We start from the raw sequence: 20,537 nt of genomic DNA, 5'->3' as shown, positions 1-20,537 counted from the left end.
CTTTATCATGCTATGACTAAACTTACTTCTCATCAGTAAGAAACAACTTACATTAATTTTCTCAAGAAATCAAAAGGATATACCTGCATGTAGAAACTTACTTTAAACTTGCTAAAAAATTCTACACTTAAACATTTTCTTTGACTCACTTCGGTTTTTAAGAGTGTGGTCAAATGTCGGACCTGTTCCTGAAGAAGGAGTTGAAGACCGACGCAACTGCCAATCAAAATGGTCATCTGGTTGTACAATATTACGCCAACCTCGACACAAACCGTCCTCAAATGTACAGTTAAATTGATCTGAGTTAAACACAAACAAGTGAAGTAGAATGGATTTTGAAAAATTGTGTCATGCAATATGTTCTACTTATTTTACTGTGATTGTATATAGTTTGTTGTCAGAGTTATTGCAAAATATCATAAATAAGCACACAACTTTTTCAAACAAAGCTGAGAAAAGCCTACCTTTAGTTTCACAAAAAAACGTGAGAAGCAATTCCTCATAAAAATTAATAGCCTCTGATGTCGGGCATTAAACGTGGAGACATGACATCAGGGCTCAAGTAATTTTGCAGTGGTTTTCATTCTGACTATTTCTTAAATTGAAACACAATTGTGTCTTGAAAGGTTAACTTAAAAATGCAATTTTGCGTTGCTCTTTATTGTATTAACGTACAATCCAAACAAAAGAATGTCATTGCCGACTAACTGTCGTCCACAAAAAAATCACCCTTCAAAACTAGAAATTGTTTAAAATTTGGAATGCTGAAAAAAATGTGATGATTTTAATTAAGAATCGACAAAACGTTCGTTATTGATAATAATCATAATCTTCGGAATGAGGAGTTTCTTTATCTTGGTTTTCATTGAGTAGGGAATAGGCTACTACAGTACAGGCCTATATATAAAATACCATTTTATTCAATACCAGAAAAGAAAGCTATTATAGCATCAACAACAAAGCAACACACAAAAATCATGTTAACACTCGAACACAGGTATTTGATTATGTCCGATTGAACGCCTTCTATCACTTCGATTACGTGAGTAAGACCGCTACCAACTGAGCTAACGGATCCTTTTTAATGTGATTGACTTGATTACTTTATTATCGTCTGTTCCAGTTATTTTTAATGGTTGATGATTTAATCTAAAATTTTGTTGAGGCTGAATAGAGAGCTGTTGTGACGAAGCTGCCTTTCAGTTGATGAACTTCAATTGAAGTGGGCGCAGTTAGTTGTCATTGTATTAGCCAAGTTTATTGCTTTTTAAGATGATTTCTATAAGAATTTAATTAGGTTCCTTTCTATTGTATCAATATCATCAACTGTCGCTCAAATGAGGTTATTTCGTTGAAATGATAAGAATTGATAAAATCAAATAAACATTTCTGCTGATGCAAACATAAGATGCAATTTCATGGGCTAAGTAAAACGACTAAAAGTTATCACAGAAAAGAGCGAGTAAACCAACCTCCAGTGATTTGTACTGAAGCAGACCATTGGAGTCTGAAACCAGCAGCTTGAACGCTACCATCCGAGTAAAAGTTCACTCCTACCAAGTTTGTGGTACTGGAAACGGGATTGAAGGCTTCATCTCCGCAAAAACTTACACCTCCCAACAGCCTTTCAGTTTCGCTTAAAGATGGAGGAGTCCCAGCTTCTGTTGTGTCATAAAATATCACTCCGTCGTAACTACAATCAGTTTCCACTTCTATGTCAATGGAAATAAATTGCATCTAAACAAACATACAATGAAAGTGATTATCAACTAACTCTTAGCATCGGATTCATTCAACTGTCGAGTGAAGGTTATGACATCATAATGGAAGGTTTGGTTGCATCTAATCAGCATAACATGAGGCCAAATATCAGTGTTTACTCTTTTTTATGCCATTTTTGAATATGTTACATTCCGAATTCTATAATTATGGCCTTTTGTTGTTCAAAGCTTTTTTTCCTACAAGATTTCCCAAAACCGCAAGCCCATTTTTGTTTGTCGTATCCAGGTTTACGACCAGTACAGTAGTTGAAGATTTAGATTAAGTGGACGGGAAGGCAAGAAAGCCAATCTTTTGTGTCCACTTTCAGGCATACCTTTAAGTGTCTTGCCAAGGATACAGGTACAACCACATGTTGATGAGCGGTGTCGAACTGGCACCCTTTCGAGTGGCGCAGCCTACCAAGGCTTTCACCACTCGGCCATGCAAAGAACTCTGTTTGATTTTTGTAAGGCCTGGCCTATTTTAAACTAGTTTACAACCGACAACTGGTGTTGTTATTTTGAAACAAGTTATCACAAATATGCATGAAATGAAAACTAAAACCGCAACGGTATTTTTAGGTAGAAAAATATTATCAATAATAATCTGTTAATTATAAATTTTAGCTGCGCGTTACTTAGCCTAACTCTTAGCCAGTGTTGTACGCGTCAATGAAATAAATTGACGGCGTCAGCGTCAGCGCAAATTGCCTGAAAACTTTACGGCTTAAAGTACTGCGTCAGCTCTTAAAGAAATTGACGGCGTCAGCGTTAGCGCTAATTTCTAGCGCTATTTTAGCCAGGGTCTCACAAAACGGAAGTATTTCAACCAAGTTTAGGCTAACAATAGCTATGAATAAAGAGCAGGTATTATGTTTTGAGACTGTATAGTAATTAGCTGCTTAGCCTATTGTTTATTCCCTTGTAGAAACACAAGCATTTCAAAACGTTTGTCTGACAATCTGCTGCGTTTGGGACGCATAATGTCCTTTCCATGTGAAAACATGTGTTCCACAGCAGCGCTGGATGGTATTGCTTTGTTGTATTTCAAAAACAAGCCTTGAAAACGTTCACTCGGAAAGGCATCACTGTTCCAAGCGTGCTGTGATGGTTTAGCAATTTAGCATAATGATATAAATCTTTTAACGAGGTCCAATGCAACAAAATCGCTCTTTTTTGGGGCATAGAGCTCTTGAAATAAAGTATCTTCAACCTCCGCGATGACATTTATTGATTTTTTGCTTTCTCTGTCTGATCCCTCCTTCTCGATAGGCTACTGCTCACGATATGAGTGATCACGAACTTCTTCTGTTTGTATTCCAGGTAGCCATTCCAACCAACGCGAAAGCTGGTAATTCGGCTGAGTCGCGCTGGCCACAATACATTGTGAAACTCTCATTGTGAAACGAGATAACAAAAAATTACGCATAGCGCTTGACGCTTAAAATCGGCAAAATAATTGACGGCGCTATCACTTCCGTAAATTAAAAAAAAATGACTGCGCTAGCCTCAGCGTTAACAAAAAGTTGACGCCGTCAACGTACAACATTGCTCTTAGCCTACAAACTGAAGAACCACAGCCGTAGGAGAGTAAAACATTTTGGGGGGACGAACAATTTGTCTTTGCAAATATACTTTCAAAAACGCAACATTACTCACAATTTCTGTGGTGGTGTAAAGTCTAATACAGGGGTCGGGAACCTGTTTAGGTAAGAGGGCCATAAAAGCTACATTTTTGGAAATAGATTTTTGTAAGAACCATATAATGCTTTAACACTTCAATATAACTAACATGTAGTGGCAGGTAGGTTAAACATGCAGTGGCCCCAGGTTAAAATAAAACTTTCTGTGAGAAAGATGTCGTCACAACGAGCCATATATGGCTCGCAAGCTACGGGTTCCCGACCTCTGGTAACGCCACAGTCATCCTGGCAGTCTACGAAGTCAAAAACACAGGCAACAAAACGTTCAACTTAGGTAACGAAGGCTAACTTAACTTCAATCTACTTTCACAGACCTGTTTGTGTTCCAATTACGCAAATAAACCATCAAATTAAATCTTTTCTGCATCAAACTTGCACCTTTGAAAAAAACTACTTTTAGCATTTGATGTAATATTACAATGAAATCATAGTCAATGTTCTTTCAATATCATCGTTACGTTAATAACTGGACAGTTTTGCCCGAATGTTTTTACAAATAACTGCATTAGTAGGGTATGGACAAAAAATCAAAAAAACCTAGACAGGTTTCCGACAATAAAACAGACACCTCATAAGGTTACCAGTACCCAGCAGGCTTTAAAAATTGTTCATGATGAAAAAATGTAGGCTAGTATTCTAATGAATATCTAAAATAAGCTTACAACTGCTTACCAATTGCCAGTGTTGGGCGCGATAACTCATTTTTCAGTTAAGCGATAACGATAATCGATAAAAGAAAAATGCCTAAAGCGATAACGATAAACGATAAATCAAAAAAAAGTTAAGCAATAACGATAAACGATAAATTATCGCCGATAATGTCCGATAACGATATTTTTTTTTTCTTGATTAGCGCTGCCCCATCCCATGCAGCACGAACTGTTTTCATCAACATGACGAAAAATCGAACATAATATACTGTAAAGGGACAAAACTTTTTGTAAGTTATGCATAAATAGAATCGCAATAGCGGCAGTGGGTATCGAATCTTCAACCTCTTGATCCAGAATCAAACCACTGAGGTAACCGCCGTGCTTATAATTATACCTTCAGATACCAGTTGGATGCTTTTATCAATTGAGTTACACTGCCGCTTACGTGCAGTAGGCAAAATAATTAAATCAAATGAAAATACCATAAAAAATTCCAAACTTTGTATTTTGCTTTCTGCTTAAAGGGCTGTTTACAGCAAAGTCAGCAGTAATTGAAAACATTCCCAAAAACGCAAAATGCTTGAAAATTTATCAGTAATCTTAAGCGTTATTGGTAGTAAAAATGTGCATACTGTGAAATCCATCAAGCTTGTCAAATTAGTCGTGTTTGTTTAAGAACAATAACATAATTATCGTAATTTACTGATAATTTCAGATAACTTTTTTTGTTTTCTTTGTGAACACCATCAAGCAATGGCAGAACGCTGAGTTGTTGAGATAAGAATTAAAATGCAGGCACACTGTATTAGTGGGAATAAAAATATTTGATTGAGGTAGGCTATGTCGCATAGGTAGGCTACAGTAAATGAGAAAGGTTATACTGTATTTAGCATAATTTTACCACGCAACTCGATCCGCCTATTGTCATGCAAAAACTACTAGAAGATGCAAAAAATGTGATGTCGGTCTGCATGTCAAATGCTTCAAGCAATATCATATTCCGCAATGACTTGTTTCAGTGATGTTGTGTTACTTTGCTACTTTTCATCTTCATATTTTTTGAACTTTCATTTCAATAAAATGCTCGATGACAATAATGACATGACAAAACATGAACAAGACATTTCCCATTGATCACTTTGAGCGATAAGTAAAATGTAATAACGCTTAAGCATTACGCACAAGAAACTTGTGAAATTTGATAACGGATTTGCCTAACGTCTTATATATAGGACGGCTTTTTTCTCAAAAAGTACAAACACAATTAGGAAAAAAATAATTGTGATATGTTTTTAGGTCATAGGCTAATTATGCAATATTTAAATTTTCCGAAATTTTTTTTAAGTACTTTCACTTTCGGCACAAATGGGTTAACTTTTTAAGTTAAATGGCACTTATGCATTTGGTTATTATTTTTGGATTAAAGTTATATAGCCAAGCTAGAAAAAAATCGATCTTACAGTCTATAACCGATCTTGTGTTGTTATTGTGTGTGAATTTTGTCTTTTAATCTGAGTTTGTGACGTAACCGCACGTCTCAAGGCAAGTTCTTGCAATTTTAGTTAATCTACTCATCTAAAGATTTAATGCGTTTAAAACAGTTAGTTTCATGTTTTGACGAGAGAGATTTTGTTTTTTTACCACAATTACTAACACTTCCAACGAAAAAAGAAAACACAAGAATAAAATAGTTGATCGTGAGGTAGCGCGAAAGACCATGTTTCCGATGTAAAAGCGGTCTCGTAATGCGACACTTTCACAAACCACTTGCCAATTTCTTTCGCTTCGCTTCAATGGAAGTTGTGCCGCCTGTGCGCTTACATTTTAATTGTAAAATTCACTCGCGATTGCCGATTGCAGCAAAACAACAAGAGACTTGTTGCATGCATTTCATTGCATTGCAATTTGCAACTCTAAAAATTATTGTGTTGTCAGGGCCGTCGCTGCAGGGGGCGTGCCCCCTCCCCTGATAACGACCTGTGCACACACACTTCAGGCACTGAAAAAGAACTGGTTTTAATTTTAGTTTCATGAACTAGGTGGCTAGTAAAAATATTACTTTTCATGGTCTTTCCACTTGTGTGTTGATCCGAAATAAAATTTATCGGCGATTAATTATCGGCGATAATCAAATATTGCCTTTGGCGATAACGATAAACAATAACTGAAAAAATAATTGAGCGATAACGATAAGCGATAAAAATTTATCGCCGATAATTATCGCCGATGAATTATCGCCGATAATGCCCATCACTGCCAATTGCATACGTTTACTTTTAATTTTTGCAGATTTTGAATCGAAACTTAATATTTAGCCCATATTGCAATACCAAATACAAAAGCTTTCAAAGTTGATGATGCTACATTTTACATTCTAAAAAAAATGTTAATGTACTTCAAAATACAACACTATACAAAGTTCGTAAAGTGATAAAATTTTGAAAAGTCATGGCAAAATTGATTTATTCAAATAAGTAGATTTTTGCCCAAATGATTTTATTAATAACTGCAATAGTAGGATATAGAGAAAAAAGCAAAAAAACTTATAAGGCTACCGATACCTAGCAGGCTTTTATATCCTACCCGTGAAGAAATGTAGCCTACATGCTATAGTGAATAAAAATAAACATACCTCTGCTTACCGATTGTGCCCTGTTACGCTTACTTTTTGCAAATGTTTTGCATCAAAACTTATCATTCTTCCCAAATTGCAATACCACATAGTTTCCAAAATCGATGATAATAGACTTTATATTCATTAAAAAATATCAATGTATCTCATAAATTATAACAATTATGTAAATTTGTAAACTGGTGAAATGTCGAACCATCATGGTGAGATTGATCTGCACAAATAACTGGACATTTTTGCCCAAATTTGCGACATTTTTGCTCCTCTCTGCCCCCCCATCTTCTACGGCTATGTAAAAAACTGCAAGCTGTTTCGAAGAGTTAGACTTGCTAGTAAATATTCGTATAATAGTGTAACTTACTAGATCACAAACACAAAGTCTTGTTTAGCAAGCGTGCGCACATTCAATCAACAACAAACCCTTAAGCACAAGAAACAAAATTCTACTTGAATAGGGTAAGGAAGAAGACGTTTTACGGTGGCGAAAGCTTTATCAATAAATCAAAACCTATAACTTACCGAACTTGTCTATTTAGTCACTTAATAAACCAAAAAATGATCGATAAGTAATTGTTGCACTACAAGTAATAAAGCAGATTATAGGCTATGTCAGAAAATCAAAACTTTCTCGACGCAGTGGCAGATTCAGAGGGGTGCTGGGGTGCTGGAGCAATCCCCCCCCCCTTGAGGCTACTTGCTGGATCTGCCCCTGTGTCAATCACCCATGAGCTCACCCGGACAATAAATCCATTTGGGACTCTGATGATCCACGTGCAAGTGGAATCCGAGGGATAATTACTCACTCCAAAGCCTGGACTGGTTATTTCTCCTCTTGTTCCTTGATACGATCCTCCGCATCCTATAATAGTGATCAAAGACAGAATTAAACTATAGCAGAATGTGTTCGAGATGGTAGTGACGCAATAAGGTAGTGACACAATAGTAAATAGTGATTCGACTGAGTTGGCAAGAAAGGGGGAAGGCTTTCGCTCAGCAGAGGGCTACCACAGGCTGAGAATGATGATAATATTGACTATGAAAAAAAGGGTTAGGCTTTCGGTGAATTGTTCGTGAACAGTTGTTCGTAAAACAATTGTTCGTAAACAGTTGTTCGTAAAATTAATTCTTCGTAAAACAATTCTTCGTAAATCATTTCTTCGTATACATCAATTGTTCGTATAGTGAATTGTTTGTAAACAGGTCATAGGTCAATTGTTTGTGAACAATTTTTCAGTTGTTACTCAGGGGCGCCGGAAGCGGATGGCAGGGGGACATCATAGAGGGACAGGGGGGCAATGGTGCCCTTTTAAAGTCATGTAAGCTACTGCACATTTTGCAATAAAACAATTTCTGCTATTTGCTTTTAGCCTAATTATAACACAGACGAACAAAAAAATTCGGCACAAATATAGGTGAGAGTCATTTTAAAAGTATTTCAAGGTCCCTGATTCCGAAAATGCACTTAGTTTTTTCGAATTGGCTCTAGTTTTCGAGATATTTGACAATGAAAATATTTTTTAAATCGTTAATCAAAAGCTTTCAATGAAAAGCTCAAAATAATATTCACAGCACAAATTCTGCAACACAGTAGGTTACATCATTATATAGGCCTACCATATTTTGATCGCCTAAAAAGAGGACAAGTTTTTCAAGCGGATAAAATACAAGTTGAATGTTACGTATGAAGAATTTTTGACATCTTTTTGGATAATTATAAACTTATGCAGCAAAAAAAACAGACACCAAAAAAACAGGCAAGTTTGTTTGTTTCTTGAAAGCCGATTTGTTAGATTTGTGCGACAAAATAAAAATGTGATGTAATAATGTCATAAAAATGTGACGAATCAAGCAGTATCTGCAGGTAGCCATGCCTTCACTTTTTTTTAGAAAAAAAAGATCAGCTTTAACGAGAACAGCAGATCAAATAGTAGGCTACGTCAATGGTTTTTTGAAAATTTATAAATCAGAATGTTGCATTGGTACAGAAATGGTTGGAAATTGCGAAAAAGTCACATAACAATGAAATCTTGTTGAAAATATGAGCAAGAAAACTAAAAATGTAAAAAAAGAGGACATTTGAGCATTTTTGGGTGTCCTCGGAGGACAATTTATTTTTCTTCAAAAAAGAGGACAAATCCTTTTAAAAGAGGACATATGGTATTATGGTAACCCTATCATTATAACATAGCATGATGTCCTTCTTTGTATACCGGACACTTGTATCATTACTCCATAGTGAGCTGATAGATGAGCATTATCGGTTTATCGCTATATCTTATCTTGAAAGTTTTAAAAAAATGGCCTTTCAGCAATAAAAGTGCCCTTTTTCATAATCCTGCCCCCCCTCCAGTCAAAAATTGTTTCGGCGCCCCTGTTGTTACTCGTGCAGGACATTTCCTTTGAAAATCCTCAAATTTCCAATAAGTAGTTTCTTGCTCTTGTGCGTTAAGTTAAGTGCACTATAATCTTTGTAATAAAGCTGGCCACCGTACAAAAGTTTTGGCTTTCCTTTTTCGCTGCCATTCTGAATCAGGGACTCTACACTCTGTCTGCTCGTCTACAGCACATCACATCTCGCATAATTATCTCTAGCATATACGCTACCCAAATTAATTGTTCGTAAAGAATTGTAACTGTTTTACGAACAATTAGTATCGCGGTCAATTGCATGCACGAAGAAATGCTTTACGAAGAATTGTGTTACGAAGAATTAATTTTACCAACAATTGTTCACGAACAATTGTTTTACGAACAACTGTTTACGAAAAAAACGTCGGACACCGAAAAAAAGTACGTAAAGCTTTTTTTCAAGTGAAGTCAAATTGTCTTTAGGCTAGTGAATTTTCGCAAGCCAAACTAGACTATAGGAAGCAAGTTTCATATTCTTATGTTGAATTGGTTAACAAAAAATAATTTTATTGCCTCAGCCAGACGTTGTCAACCCTGGTAAATTTACTACTCAAACTACTGAATAGTTCGCTGACCATCAAAAGCTGACCCTTGTCGACAAGCTATCATGTCATGCATACAATGTCATCAAATAGCAAGGTCTAAACTGAAGAATGAGAAGCGACAAAAGTAAATGTAAGACCTAAGAATTGCTTAAGGTTGATTTATAGCAAGCGAAATAAAAATGGAATTCTCATGGGAGAAAAAACATTCACAGAGAGGTAGACAAACAAAAACAGGACAAATTTGTTTGTTTGTTTATCTTTATCCTGCATTGCGGAAAGCGGACTTGAGCGCTATGCATCGGTGTACGCCTTCCAACGTACGCTGCAGCCGACGGCAATGTCTGTTTCCGGTTGTCTACTCTACTTATGACTTAAATTTGGTACTACCCATTACTCGAAATCGATCACTAGGTAGAGGCAATTATCGTAAAGTTTCTTGCCCAGAGAAACAACAACAAGTGCGGGTGGCTGGAGTCGAACATGCAGGATCTTTCCGGTTTATGTTTAGGATTTTTCTTACAGTCTTCCACCCACCTTCGATGTCATAAGCCTACTTTTTGAATCACAGTTTGACACATCCTTTAAAGCCCTACTTTTTACAACGTGTCACAAAACGATGTGCTATAAGAGTTGTTTGTTGTATCATAGTTGAAAGGTGAAACGAATGTTTGCATACTTACAGTAGCAACATTTTAGCTTATAACCTACATAAATTTTTGACAAAAATTATTATGTGATTGCAATTGAGTATAAATCATATCCTTATGAATTCTTTATACCGTAAAAGAACTATCATATTTTGTTTACACTATCTCCTACCTAGTACCTATACAAAACTGGGATCATAGTTTGAGAGATAAGATCTATTGAGAAAGATTGGCTATTTGGAGCTGTAAATGAAAAGGAAAGAAGGAGAGAGAGAAATAACTTTATTTGCTGATCTATACTCCTAACGAGTAGACTCATCCAGGTTTGAAAACTTCTACAATAACTTCAGCCTTATCTTCGTGACTAATTGACAGTGATGTACGCGTATACAAAAAATATTGACGCCGTCAGCGTAAACGCAAACGTTCAAAAAAACATACGCCGTATGCGTCAACGCAACTTGTTAAAAAAGTTGGCGGTGTCAGCGTCAGCGCATACACTAGCGTAAACTCATTTTGTTTGCTAGGTGCCAAACATTCACACGGTATAAACCTCTCGAAACAAACAAGTTTTAATTTGAATTTCCACGAAGAAACACAAGCATCTGAAAATGTTCATCTGACATTTTGCTGCGTTTTGGCTTCAATATGTCTTTGCCCATTGAAAACATTCTTTTAACTGCAAAATTAAAATGCAAACAACAGCTAAGACATTAAAGAGTATACGTTGACGCTATACGCTAAAACACAGCGAAAACTTTACGGCGTAACCTCAAGCGACAACTATCCAAAAAAATGTGGCCGTAAGCATTAGCGTAAACAAAAAGTCTACGCCGCAAGTCTACGGCATAGACTTTGTGGCGTATACGTACATCTCTGCTAATTGAATAGCACAAAAACGTGTAGTAAAATTTTTGCTACCCGAAAATTAACTTGTGAGTTGGATACCCAAGAATGAAATATGGAAGTCCAGCATAACGCAAACATAGCAAGTTGGGCATTTGCCAAAACGACGCAATATATATCATTACTGTTTTGCAAGGCCTATGAGAGGGTGGTACGGAGGGTACGGCGTACCCTTGAGGGCCCAAGCCTGTGTTTTATTGGGGGCCCAAAATTGTGGTTTTATAGTTCACGCGCAAAAATGTTTGGTTAAAACCATCCTAAACGACTGAGTTCAAGCATAAAAGTTGTTATTCTTTAGTCCTGGGGGGTCCGTAATCTGGAAAAAGGGCCCAGAAAGATAATCAAGTGCTTCGCGAGCAAATTAGGGGCCCAAAGTGGTAATTTAATGCTTTACGTGCAAAAATATTTTGTCAAAAGCACCCTAAATTTAATCATAAAAGTTAGTTATTCTCCTGTTCTGGGGGGGAGGGGCATAGTGTAGCAAAAGCAGATTTGAGAAAAACCCGGGCTAAAAGCCCGGGTGTTTTTTTTTAAAACTATTTGACAAAGGTAGTTTCACGCTTATTTCACTTCAAAATGAAATTCGGAGTTAGAGCAGGAGCCGTAGAATACTTTTGGTGCCTGAGTCAAAAAAGTGACTTCTCTCGTTCACCTCTGCTAGTGCTGGGCATGTGGTGAATGCAAAAGTTAATGAATAAAGGTTAGGATTGGTCAGATTAACTTGATTATGCTTTAACAAGATGTTATGTTTGAGCCTTGGTAGAGAGCTTGGCTTGTACCAGATACATATAACACTCAGTAACGTTAACGGATTTAACATTAAACACACAAAAAAAAACATGAAAAAACTACTAAATCCAACGTTTTCGACACCACATAGTGTCTTCTTCAGAAATAACTATAAGTTACATCTAAGAAAAATAAAAAAATGAATTTAAAAATTTTACATTAAAGATGTACAATAAGCGACACCTCTCAACAGCACCATCAACAACTGACACACGAATTCAATGCAGGGTACACAAATTGGCGAGGGATAGATCACATGATATGCACAACACAAAATAATAGTTTTATTGCAGCCTGATACTATTATTGCGGACAGATGTCCAATTCTGCAGTAAAATGTTGTGTGATGTGCAATACGCCTAAGCAAACATCACACTTTTTGTTAAAGACAAAGGGGGCCTGGAGTGAGAGGAGGGCCCGGAATGACTCTTCGTACCCCTAGTGAAAATATCTCTCAGAGGCCCTGACTGTTTGCCTCGTTTAATCACAGCAAAAAGCTATCCGTGCTCCCACTAGTCAATGAAATCTTATTTAAAGATGAAAGCAATTGGATCTCGCGTGCAGTTTTCTGGCTGAAAAATCCAAAATGAATAACTAAAGTTGTAGCCTACTGCACTTTTTATGAGTGATCGATAATCATATAATAGTTTCTGATGATCATGTTTACTAGATTGTGGTTTAAATAAGACTCTATTGACTTGTGACAGCACAAATAGCGTTTTGCTGTAATAAAACAACGCACACAGTCATTGCAAACATTGCGTCGTTTTGGCAAATGCCCAACTTGCTATGTTTCCGCTATGCTGGACTTTCATATTTCATTCTCGGGTATCCAACACACAAATCCTTTTTCCGAGTAGCAAAAATTTTGCTACACGTTTTTGTGCAGTTGTATTAGTCACGAACGTAAGAACTGAAATTGTTCTGGTAGTTATCAAACATGGATGAATCTACCCGTTAGGAGTATAGACCACGTAGCTTCTACACCAGGGGTTCCCAACCTTTTTTACACCGTGACCCCATTTGAAAATTTTGAAAAATCAATGGCCCCCTATTTTTTCAACCGTTTGAAAAATTAAGAAACGTCATTTTAATTGAAAAACTTGTTTATACAGTAACCGGTAGTTAAAATGATAAAATAATATAAATACAACACACAATAAACATGATAGTACATTTTTTATTAATTTTTAATTTATTTCTTTTGTTATATAGTGTTGTAGTGGATTTAGAGATGATAAATTAAAAAAATTATTATTTTTCAAATTTTTCCATGGCCTCCTTGAAAAAGGATCATGGCCCACTAGGGGGCCATGGCCCCCAGATTGGGAACCCCTGTTCTACATCATCAAGGAAAAAAATATCACTGACAATAACAAATTGGACAAGGTTTACAATAAATAAGTTGGATCAAAGTATTTGTTCAGGGTTGCTTCTGAGGTGCACCATGTCGTACACTATATCAAGGCTAATCTATGCTTACTTTTAACTCACCTTGGGTTGAATTGACTCGCTGTCCCAGTGCTGTGGCAAATAGAAGTGAAACTATCCAGATTTTCATCATTTAAGTATGAAGTTTTTTTAATCGTGTTTAAAATTAAAGCGCTTTATATTTCTCGTTGTCTTTAATGCTTTAGTCAAACTTACAATTTACCTATTTTAAAACTTTGTTATTTCAGATTCCAGCTGCAATTGGATTAAACCTTTGACATTACGATCTGGCTACAAGTTTAATCAGCAATGAATCGATGTGGCTTCACGCCGGAACCGGCCCTTGCAGGGCGCGGCCCCGCCGGCGGTGCCCCCATCGCCCCGGTAGGCGGCGGGACGCTTTACATTGAAAATATAAACATTGCAAGGTTCTGGACGCATCTGACTTATTTTATTGTTCATATCGATTTTACTTTACGTTTGTGGAACATAATAAAGTTAACGCCTCTGAAGCTAAGTTAATTGATGAATTGTCACAATCATCAGCCTGCCAAGCTATAAAATCGCTAGAATATGCTGAAAAAACTCTTGGTGTCCATGTAGCCTAAATACAAAATCATTTGCTGTTATGCTTAGAGACTTAAACAATTAAGCTCTCAATCGATATACAACTCTCTATAGTGATTTTGTGACTATTCAAAAGGCTACTCTTTCATTCTAACTTCATCATTACGGAACACAGTTCTAATAGTGGCTTTTTTTGGGAGATGGCTGCAACATGCTTATGCTCCAAATAAGGAACATCGTCATCATTAAAAACGTTTTGACTGGTCATTGCGGAACAGTTGTCATTGCGAGCAAATAAATGATTAATTTTGATTGTCACAATAATTAATGCACGAACTGTGGCAGTAATTGTAACCAAGAAAATCCGAGGAAGTGAAACATTTGTAAAAACTTATCAAGCGACTTGTCGCAAGCAAATTTAGGTGAAGAATTTTCAATCAACTCACAAACTTGGTCAATTTACATTAATTTCACATCTGCATACGATCAGCCACAGTAGCCCATACCTTCGCGTTCCATCTCTGTGTAAACATAAATAATCAATTTGTTTTGTTGGGAAGTGGCAGAAAAGTTTCCTATAATGATGATAGTGCAAACACACAAACTCTTCTGATTAAAACTACTATTTCCAAAGTCGACCACTGGCGTAATTGAACATCTTTGTTATTGTGTAGAATGTAGATTCAAGCCAAGGCCCTGGTGTTGAACGAAGACTAGCCTAGGCTACAGTATATGACTTTCGACTTCTCAAGTTTCAGTGGACCCAATTCCTGCCTAAAAGTTTTCTTTTTGGCAAGAGACACAGTTCGATGAAATATCACGATTCATGTTGCTACATTACAATTGGGCTTTGTGGCCGTACTAACTACAGACATATAGCCTATACTACATGCTTTACTATTCAGGCACGTTTTAAACCTTTCAAGGTTTTGCCACCTTTTCCCGTTCATTAACGTGCTGGTAAGCCTATATCGACTATATAGTTAGTAATGTCTTTTTCGTCCTAGACGCGTTAATGACGAAAAATAAAATGAATGAATAAAAATCACTTTCTTTACAATTAATGCGTCACATTTGCTATTTACATATATCATCTTATTGTGATTTTCCTGCCACGTTTTTGCCAGCTTCAGGAACTAAGCATTGACAGACATTTCATATTCTTTTGTTTGCGCAATAGCTTGAGTTGGTTTCAATATCGCTTTAAACAATAATATGATCATTATCGTAGTTGTAGTGTGAAGTTGATCGAAGTAAAAATATATTGGAACTTCAAAGTGTATATTTTTTGTTTATTCATAGCTTGCCACGCCAGTATCGGAGCCAGATAACAACATTTTTGGTAGGCTACGGTAGGCCTAATGTTTTTTTAAGTTGTTATTTTTACAGAAAGGATCAAAATGGCAGCTGGTGACGATGGGGATGTGTTTCATGGGCTACTTTCTAATTCACAATTGCACATCGAATCGGGGATCATCTTCAATTGGAAAAGGTTGCTTTCATATCTCCCAAATCTATTTAAGAAATACCGTTTTCTCTAAAGGGTGAAAGCATAGAGCTTTCGGAAGGTTTTACAGGTTTTTGTTTTCCCTCAAACTCAGAAGTCCATTATTCCAATCATTCTAGTGTGTTGTAATAGGCCAACGTAGACAACTCAATTCTGTTTAAGCTTGAGATCAATAGCTTAGAAATTTTTGAAAGTTTAGAAGCCAATTTTCTTTTTTATTAGCAAGCTTACTTGCGAATCGTGATGAACAGTGTGCACTGTTCACTAATTACGAAGGAAGAAGAACCATTAGTAATCTGCAAACAGCAGCCTACTTTTAGGCATGACCTATAGCGGACCTTAGAGTTAGACTTTTGTTGTACGGTATCTTTTAAAAAGACTTTCTAAGGTGGAAATCCAGAGACGTAGTCACGGGGGAGGAGCTTGGGGGAGCAATTGCTTCCCCAAAAGTTTATCTTGCGCTCTCCGCCCACAATAGGTTTTCAATGCTATTGCAACGTTTTAATGATATTGTATTACATGTTGAATGACCGTTTTATAAATGTTTGGTTGCATTCAGTAGTTATATTTTAACCAAACTCTTTATTTCAAATATTAAAATGTTTGCCCCTTAAAATTTCTTACTAGCTACGTCACTGTAAAAATCTCAATGGAACTTGCGACATTGTCATGCTGAAAAATATGACCTTACGAAGGTAGATTGTTTGTATGGTAAGATGGCTAATTACTACAAACCTGTTTATCATAGAAGGACTTTTATCTGGAGTTAATTTTTATATACATCTCACGTAATCAATTAGGTTACAGCAATATCTTTGTAGGCTACATCACTCTACCGAAGAGCGGAAAGCCTGTGGAATCTTCGAAATGAATTTTCAAGGCAAAGTAAAAAGCATAATGCAGCTACATTTATAGTGGCGTAAATAGAGCCAGATTTATACAAAATGTTTGTATTTAGGCTACGTCACGCTTTTTACGTATGCGCATAGCCATGCGAGCGCAAATCGTAACGACAGCTATACCGCGCTTTACGGCAGAGACCACACCCGAAAAAAACTACTTGCAGTTATTTTCCAACAATGTCGTTAGACCTTCTTTAACCGCCAAAAAAAATGAAAAAATAACGCAAAAACGATACTAGCGATACAAAGCAACTTTTGCTGGTTCCTAAAAGTAATTTTCGTGGTAGAGAAAGGGGTTGAAAATGACAGGTCTCAGGGTATTATCTTGCGATATATTTTATGAACATTGTCGGCTGCGTGGCCGAGTGATGAGAACATTGCGCGACATTCGAAAGGACGTGGGTTCGACACCGCTCCAGAGCATGCGGCTGTGTCTCGGCAAAGACGCTTACTGACAAGCTTATTTTAATAAGGGGAGCAGCTGACTCAAAGATTATATGTCACTTCGCTGCTTCCTGTCGTCTGTTGCATCGCAGTGTATGTTATCGCAATGGGCGCAAATATAACACGATTATTATTATCATTGGAATTGACAGATCTCAGAATACCTGTCTCTCCCACTTTCCAATCATCGAGATAGCTACTGCTATTTTGACATACCCTCAATGATTTGATTGACAAAGTCGCGTGTGCACTCAAGCGGTGTCAAAGGGACGAGCAGTCGACCACCCATGGACGTGTTCATGAAATATATCCAAACCAAAAACACTAAATGTGACGCTACTTAGGCTAGCCTACATTTGCTGGATATTTTTTAAGCGCTGCCAAAATTACTCCATCTATACTCTATAGCAGGGGTGTGCAACGTGCGGCCCGCGGGCCAAATGCGGCCCGCGAAGAAAAATTATGTGGCCCACGAAGATGTGCCAATTTTGAATTGTGTGCGGCCCGAGAAACGTGTTTATAATTCAGTTTAGTCTGGTACGTGTGAACAATTCATTGTGGAGTGGATTAGGCTATTGTAGATTTCGCACCTTCTGTTAACCATTTTAGAAGTCTCCCACCAGCCACCGCTAATCCATTGTATTTAATTATTTGGAACGTAAAAATGTATGGTCACATAAAAGGCATTATGAACAAAGTACGACTTTGGAAAGCTCACGTACAGACAGGAAATCTTTTCCACTTTCCAACTTTAAGAGACTATGGAATGCATCCTGAGAAGAAAACTGAATTTGCTGACCAACTTGAAAAATTGTTGTATGAATTTTTGGCTCGTTTCAAGGACTTCAAATCTCATGAACATTTGTTTGGTATATTCGCTTCGCCATTCAACACAGACATTAACAAAGCACCAGAAGATATAACTTTAACTGATTGATCTTCAAGAGAAAACGGATTTGAAAGCAAACTATTTAGAAATGAATCTTGGCGATTTTTACCGAAAACATTTCAACTAAGATGACTTTCCACATTTGAAAAATCCATGGCTTCAAAAATGGCACTTTTTGGCTCAACGTATTTGTGCGAACATTTTTTTCTAAAACCGGCGTCATGAAATCTCCCTATTGATCGGTTCTGACAGACGAACACTTGGAAAATAGACTTCGAATTGCGATCACTTCCATTAAAGTAAATTTGGAAAAAGCCGTCGGAAAAAGAAGCCAGCTGCAAACTTCTCACTGAGCTCGTTTAAAGACGGTGTGACAATAAATTTGAATAGCAGTTTTCTTCAGAAATTTATGCGTCCTAACTTATTATTTCTGGAAGGAGATAACCCCTAATATAAGAATAATATGAATCACAAAAACTACTCTTTTGTGCCTGCAACTACTAGAAATCATATGTTAAATAAACGCGCGGCCCGCGGTTTCACCCAGTTATTCATACCTGGCCCTCCTGTAACAAAGGTTGCACACCCCTGCTCTATAGCTATCACAGAACATCTTTGTTTTAAAATTGAAATTATTATTACAACATAAACAAGTTTCTAATAAAACTGTCAATCGCTTGTAGCCTATAGTATCCGCAGTAGTATCCTGCTATAATATTTTGACACACTCTTAATATATCTGACCACAAAAACCATACAAAAAATGCTTTTTGCCAGTGGCTTCTGGCCGAAAAGACATAACAAAGGTGAAAAATAGCAAAACTCGAAGGTAGTACCAGTTTCCTAAGTTTTAATCAAACCAAACCAAATCAAGCAAATTTACATTACTTTGCAGATGGCTACGATTTCACTCTCCTGACATCATTGCTAGCAGACCTAATCCACAGACAAAATAAAGCTTCCAGCTGGGAGCAAATAAATTTTGCCTTATTGCTTTTCAAAGTCCGCTATTCTAGAAAAGTGCCAATATCTCATCAATCAATGCGGTTTCCGCTAGCTAGGTTTGGTTGCATCACTGCTGAAAAAAATAAGCACGCACAAAGTACAACACAGAGATACTTGGCGTGGCCTATGTAGCCTAGGCTACTGAGATAAAAATAGTTTGGTTGGCTTCTTTTTGCAAATATGGAACACACGTGATGAAGCTCCTGCCGAAGCTACAAAAAGACAGCTGTAGTTTACTCAATGATTTACGAGATATCATCAATGTCACGTTTTATTATGCAGATTCATGTCAGACTAAAAATATAATATTTTGAAAAATTTGCCTCTCAGTTTATTTTGTTTTTTGCAGGCTATCATTATAATGTCACGTTAGGGTGGTTCAAAATTTTTTCTTCAGAATTTCATTACAGCTACCATACCATTTTTTCCATTGTCTAAAATATGTTGCTGTGCAATATTTTTAAAGATTGGACATAGTTTAGGGGTACCACAAAGTCATTCAAGTTTTTACTTGAGACACAATGCAAAACTATGTAGGCTAGCTTGTCAGCTGTTACAGGTAAAAAATAATGATGGAACTGTAATCTACAACCCAGACAGCCACTTTGTCAGGTCCAGATCTAGTAAGATCCGTACTCGATCTGGTAAAAATCTGGACCAGATAAAGTGATTGTCTGGGAATACGCTAGCCTACTTGGACAAAAGAAAAAAGCTATCACTTGGTCTGTTTTTCTAAATCATTCTGAATTATATCATTTTAATGTCATCAAGACCTATTAGTAGTCGGTTAATTGCGATGCATATCCCAGTGATGTAAACTCTGGATTGACATTTGAACGGTGCCGGTGTGTTTGTGGCAGGGCACGTTAAGGGGTACCTGAAGGGCACCTGAAGGTGGACACGAACATTGGCTTCCTTGCTAAATGTGAATCTTTGACTCTCTGGCGCCGCAAGCCTACACTCAACAAAAAACGACTTAAATAAATGTCGCTATATATTCTCTGAGTCAGATTTCTGTCTTGTAGCTACCGCGCTTTTTGTTGTTGCCTATTTGAAAAGCTTTTGCGGTGAAATGACGCAAGTTAGAAAAGAAATTGTTTTTCTTCTTCATAAATGAATGCACTGTGTATGTAGCCCTTTATGTATCCCTCCACGTATAGTGATGTGTTTACAAATGCTTCATCTATTTATCGGCATAGCACAAGGTCAAGATGTCAGACCAGCTGTAACTATTTCATAATATAGATCAAACGCAGAATCTGGAAAACAGTCCATGCAGATACTGGGACCAATGATCTGGTAGAGCAGTGGTTCCCAACCTTTTTGTTGTCACGGACCCCTTAAGACAAATTATTAATTCTGCGGTCCCTACCAAAATTTTTCCTGAAACTCAATTAACATACTATTGATTTAATTATGCTTCTCAACTACTGTACTGCGTCATATTGCATTGCCGCTATGACTCCTGCGGCAAATATCAGGTTAAAACAGTTGCTTAAATAAGAAAATGAATGAATTGTTCAAAAAATGTCAGCAGGATTTGAATATTAAGGTGACCCAAAGTGCTATGCCGAAACTTTTTCAACGTAAGCAAATTTAATGAGAGGGCTGTTGTTGCCTTTCCTGAACTCAACGACTGAACTATGGTTGAGTTTTTGACAATGCAACACGCATGTCATCTTCGAGGTCCAGGCGATTTCGATGTTTAGTTTTTATTGTAACAAGAGCTGAAAATCCTGCCTCGCAAA

At 36.9% G+C, this 20,537-nt stretch overlaps 1 protein-coding gene across 2 annotated transcripts in view; it reads right to left on the bottom strand.

The window, feature by feature from the left end:
- Positions 1 to 13,608, bottom strand: part of LOC145783540 (enteropeptidase-like) — a 53,794-nt gene extending 40,186 nt beyond the window's left edge. For both annotated transcript variants that reach the window (XM_082595440.1, XM_082595441.1), the window contains exons 1-4: positions 13,539 to 13,608; positions 7,483 to 7,607; positions 1,473 to 1,737; positions 150 to 299 (exon numbers count right to left, since the gene is read on the bottom strand). In XM_082595440.1, the coding sequence (XP_082451566.1) occupies positions 150 to 299; positions 1,473 to 1,737; positions 7,483 to 7,607; positions 13,539 to 13,608 (610 nt within the window). The remainder of the gene's footprint in view (positions 1 to 149; positions 300 to 1,472; positions 1,738 to 7,482; positions 7,608 to 13,538) is intronic.
- Positions 13,609 to 20,537: the final 6,929 nt, after the last annotated feature.

This window comes from Aplidium turbinatum, chromosome 14 (genome assembly GCF_918807975.1).
Source record: "Aplidium turbinatum chromosome 14, kaAplTurb1.1, whole genome shotgun sequence".
NCBI classification, from domain to species: domain Eukaryota; kingdom Metazoa; phylum Chordata; class Ascidiacea; order Aplousobranchia; family Polyclinidae; genus Aplidium; species Aplidium turbinatum.
The sequence above is the reverse complement of the archived record's forward strand: the minus strand, read 5'-3'. Positions and strand labels throughout refer to the sequence as shown.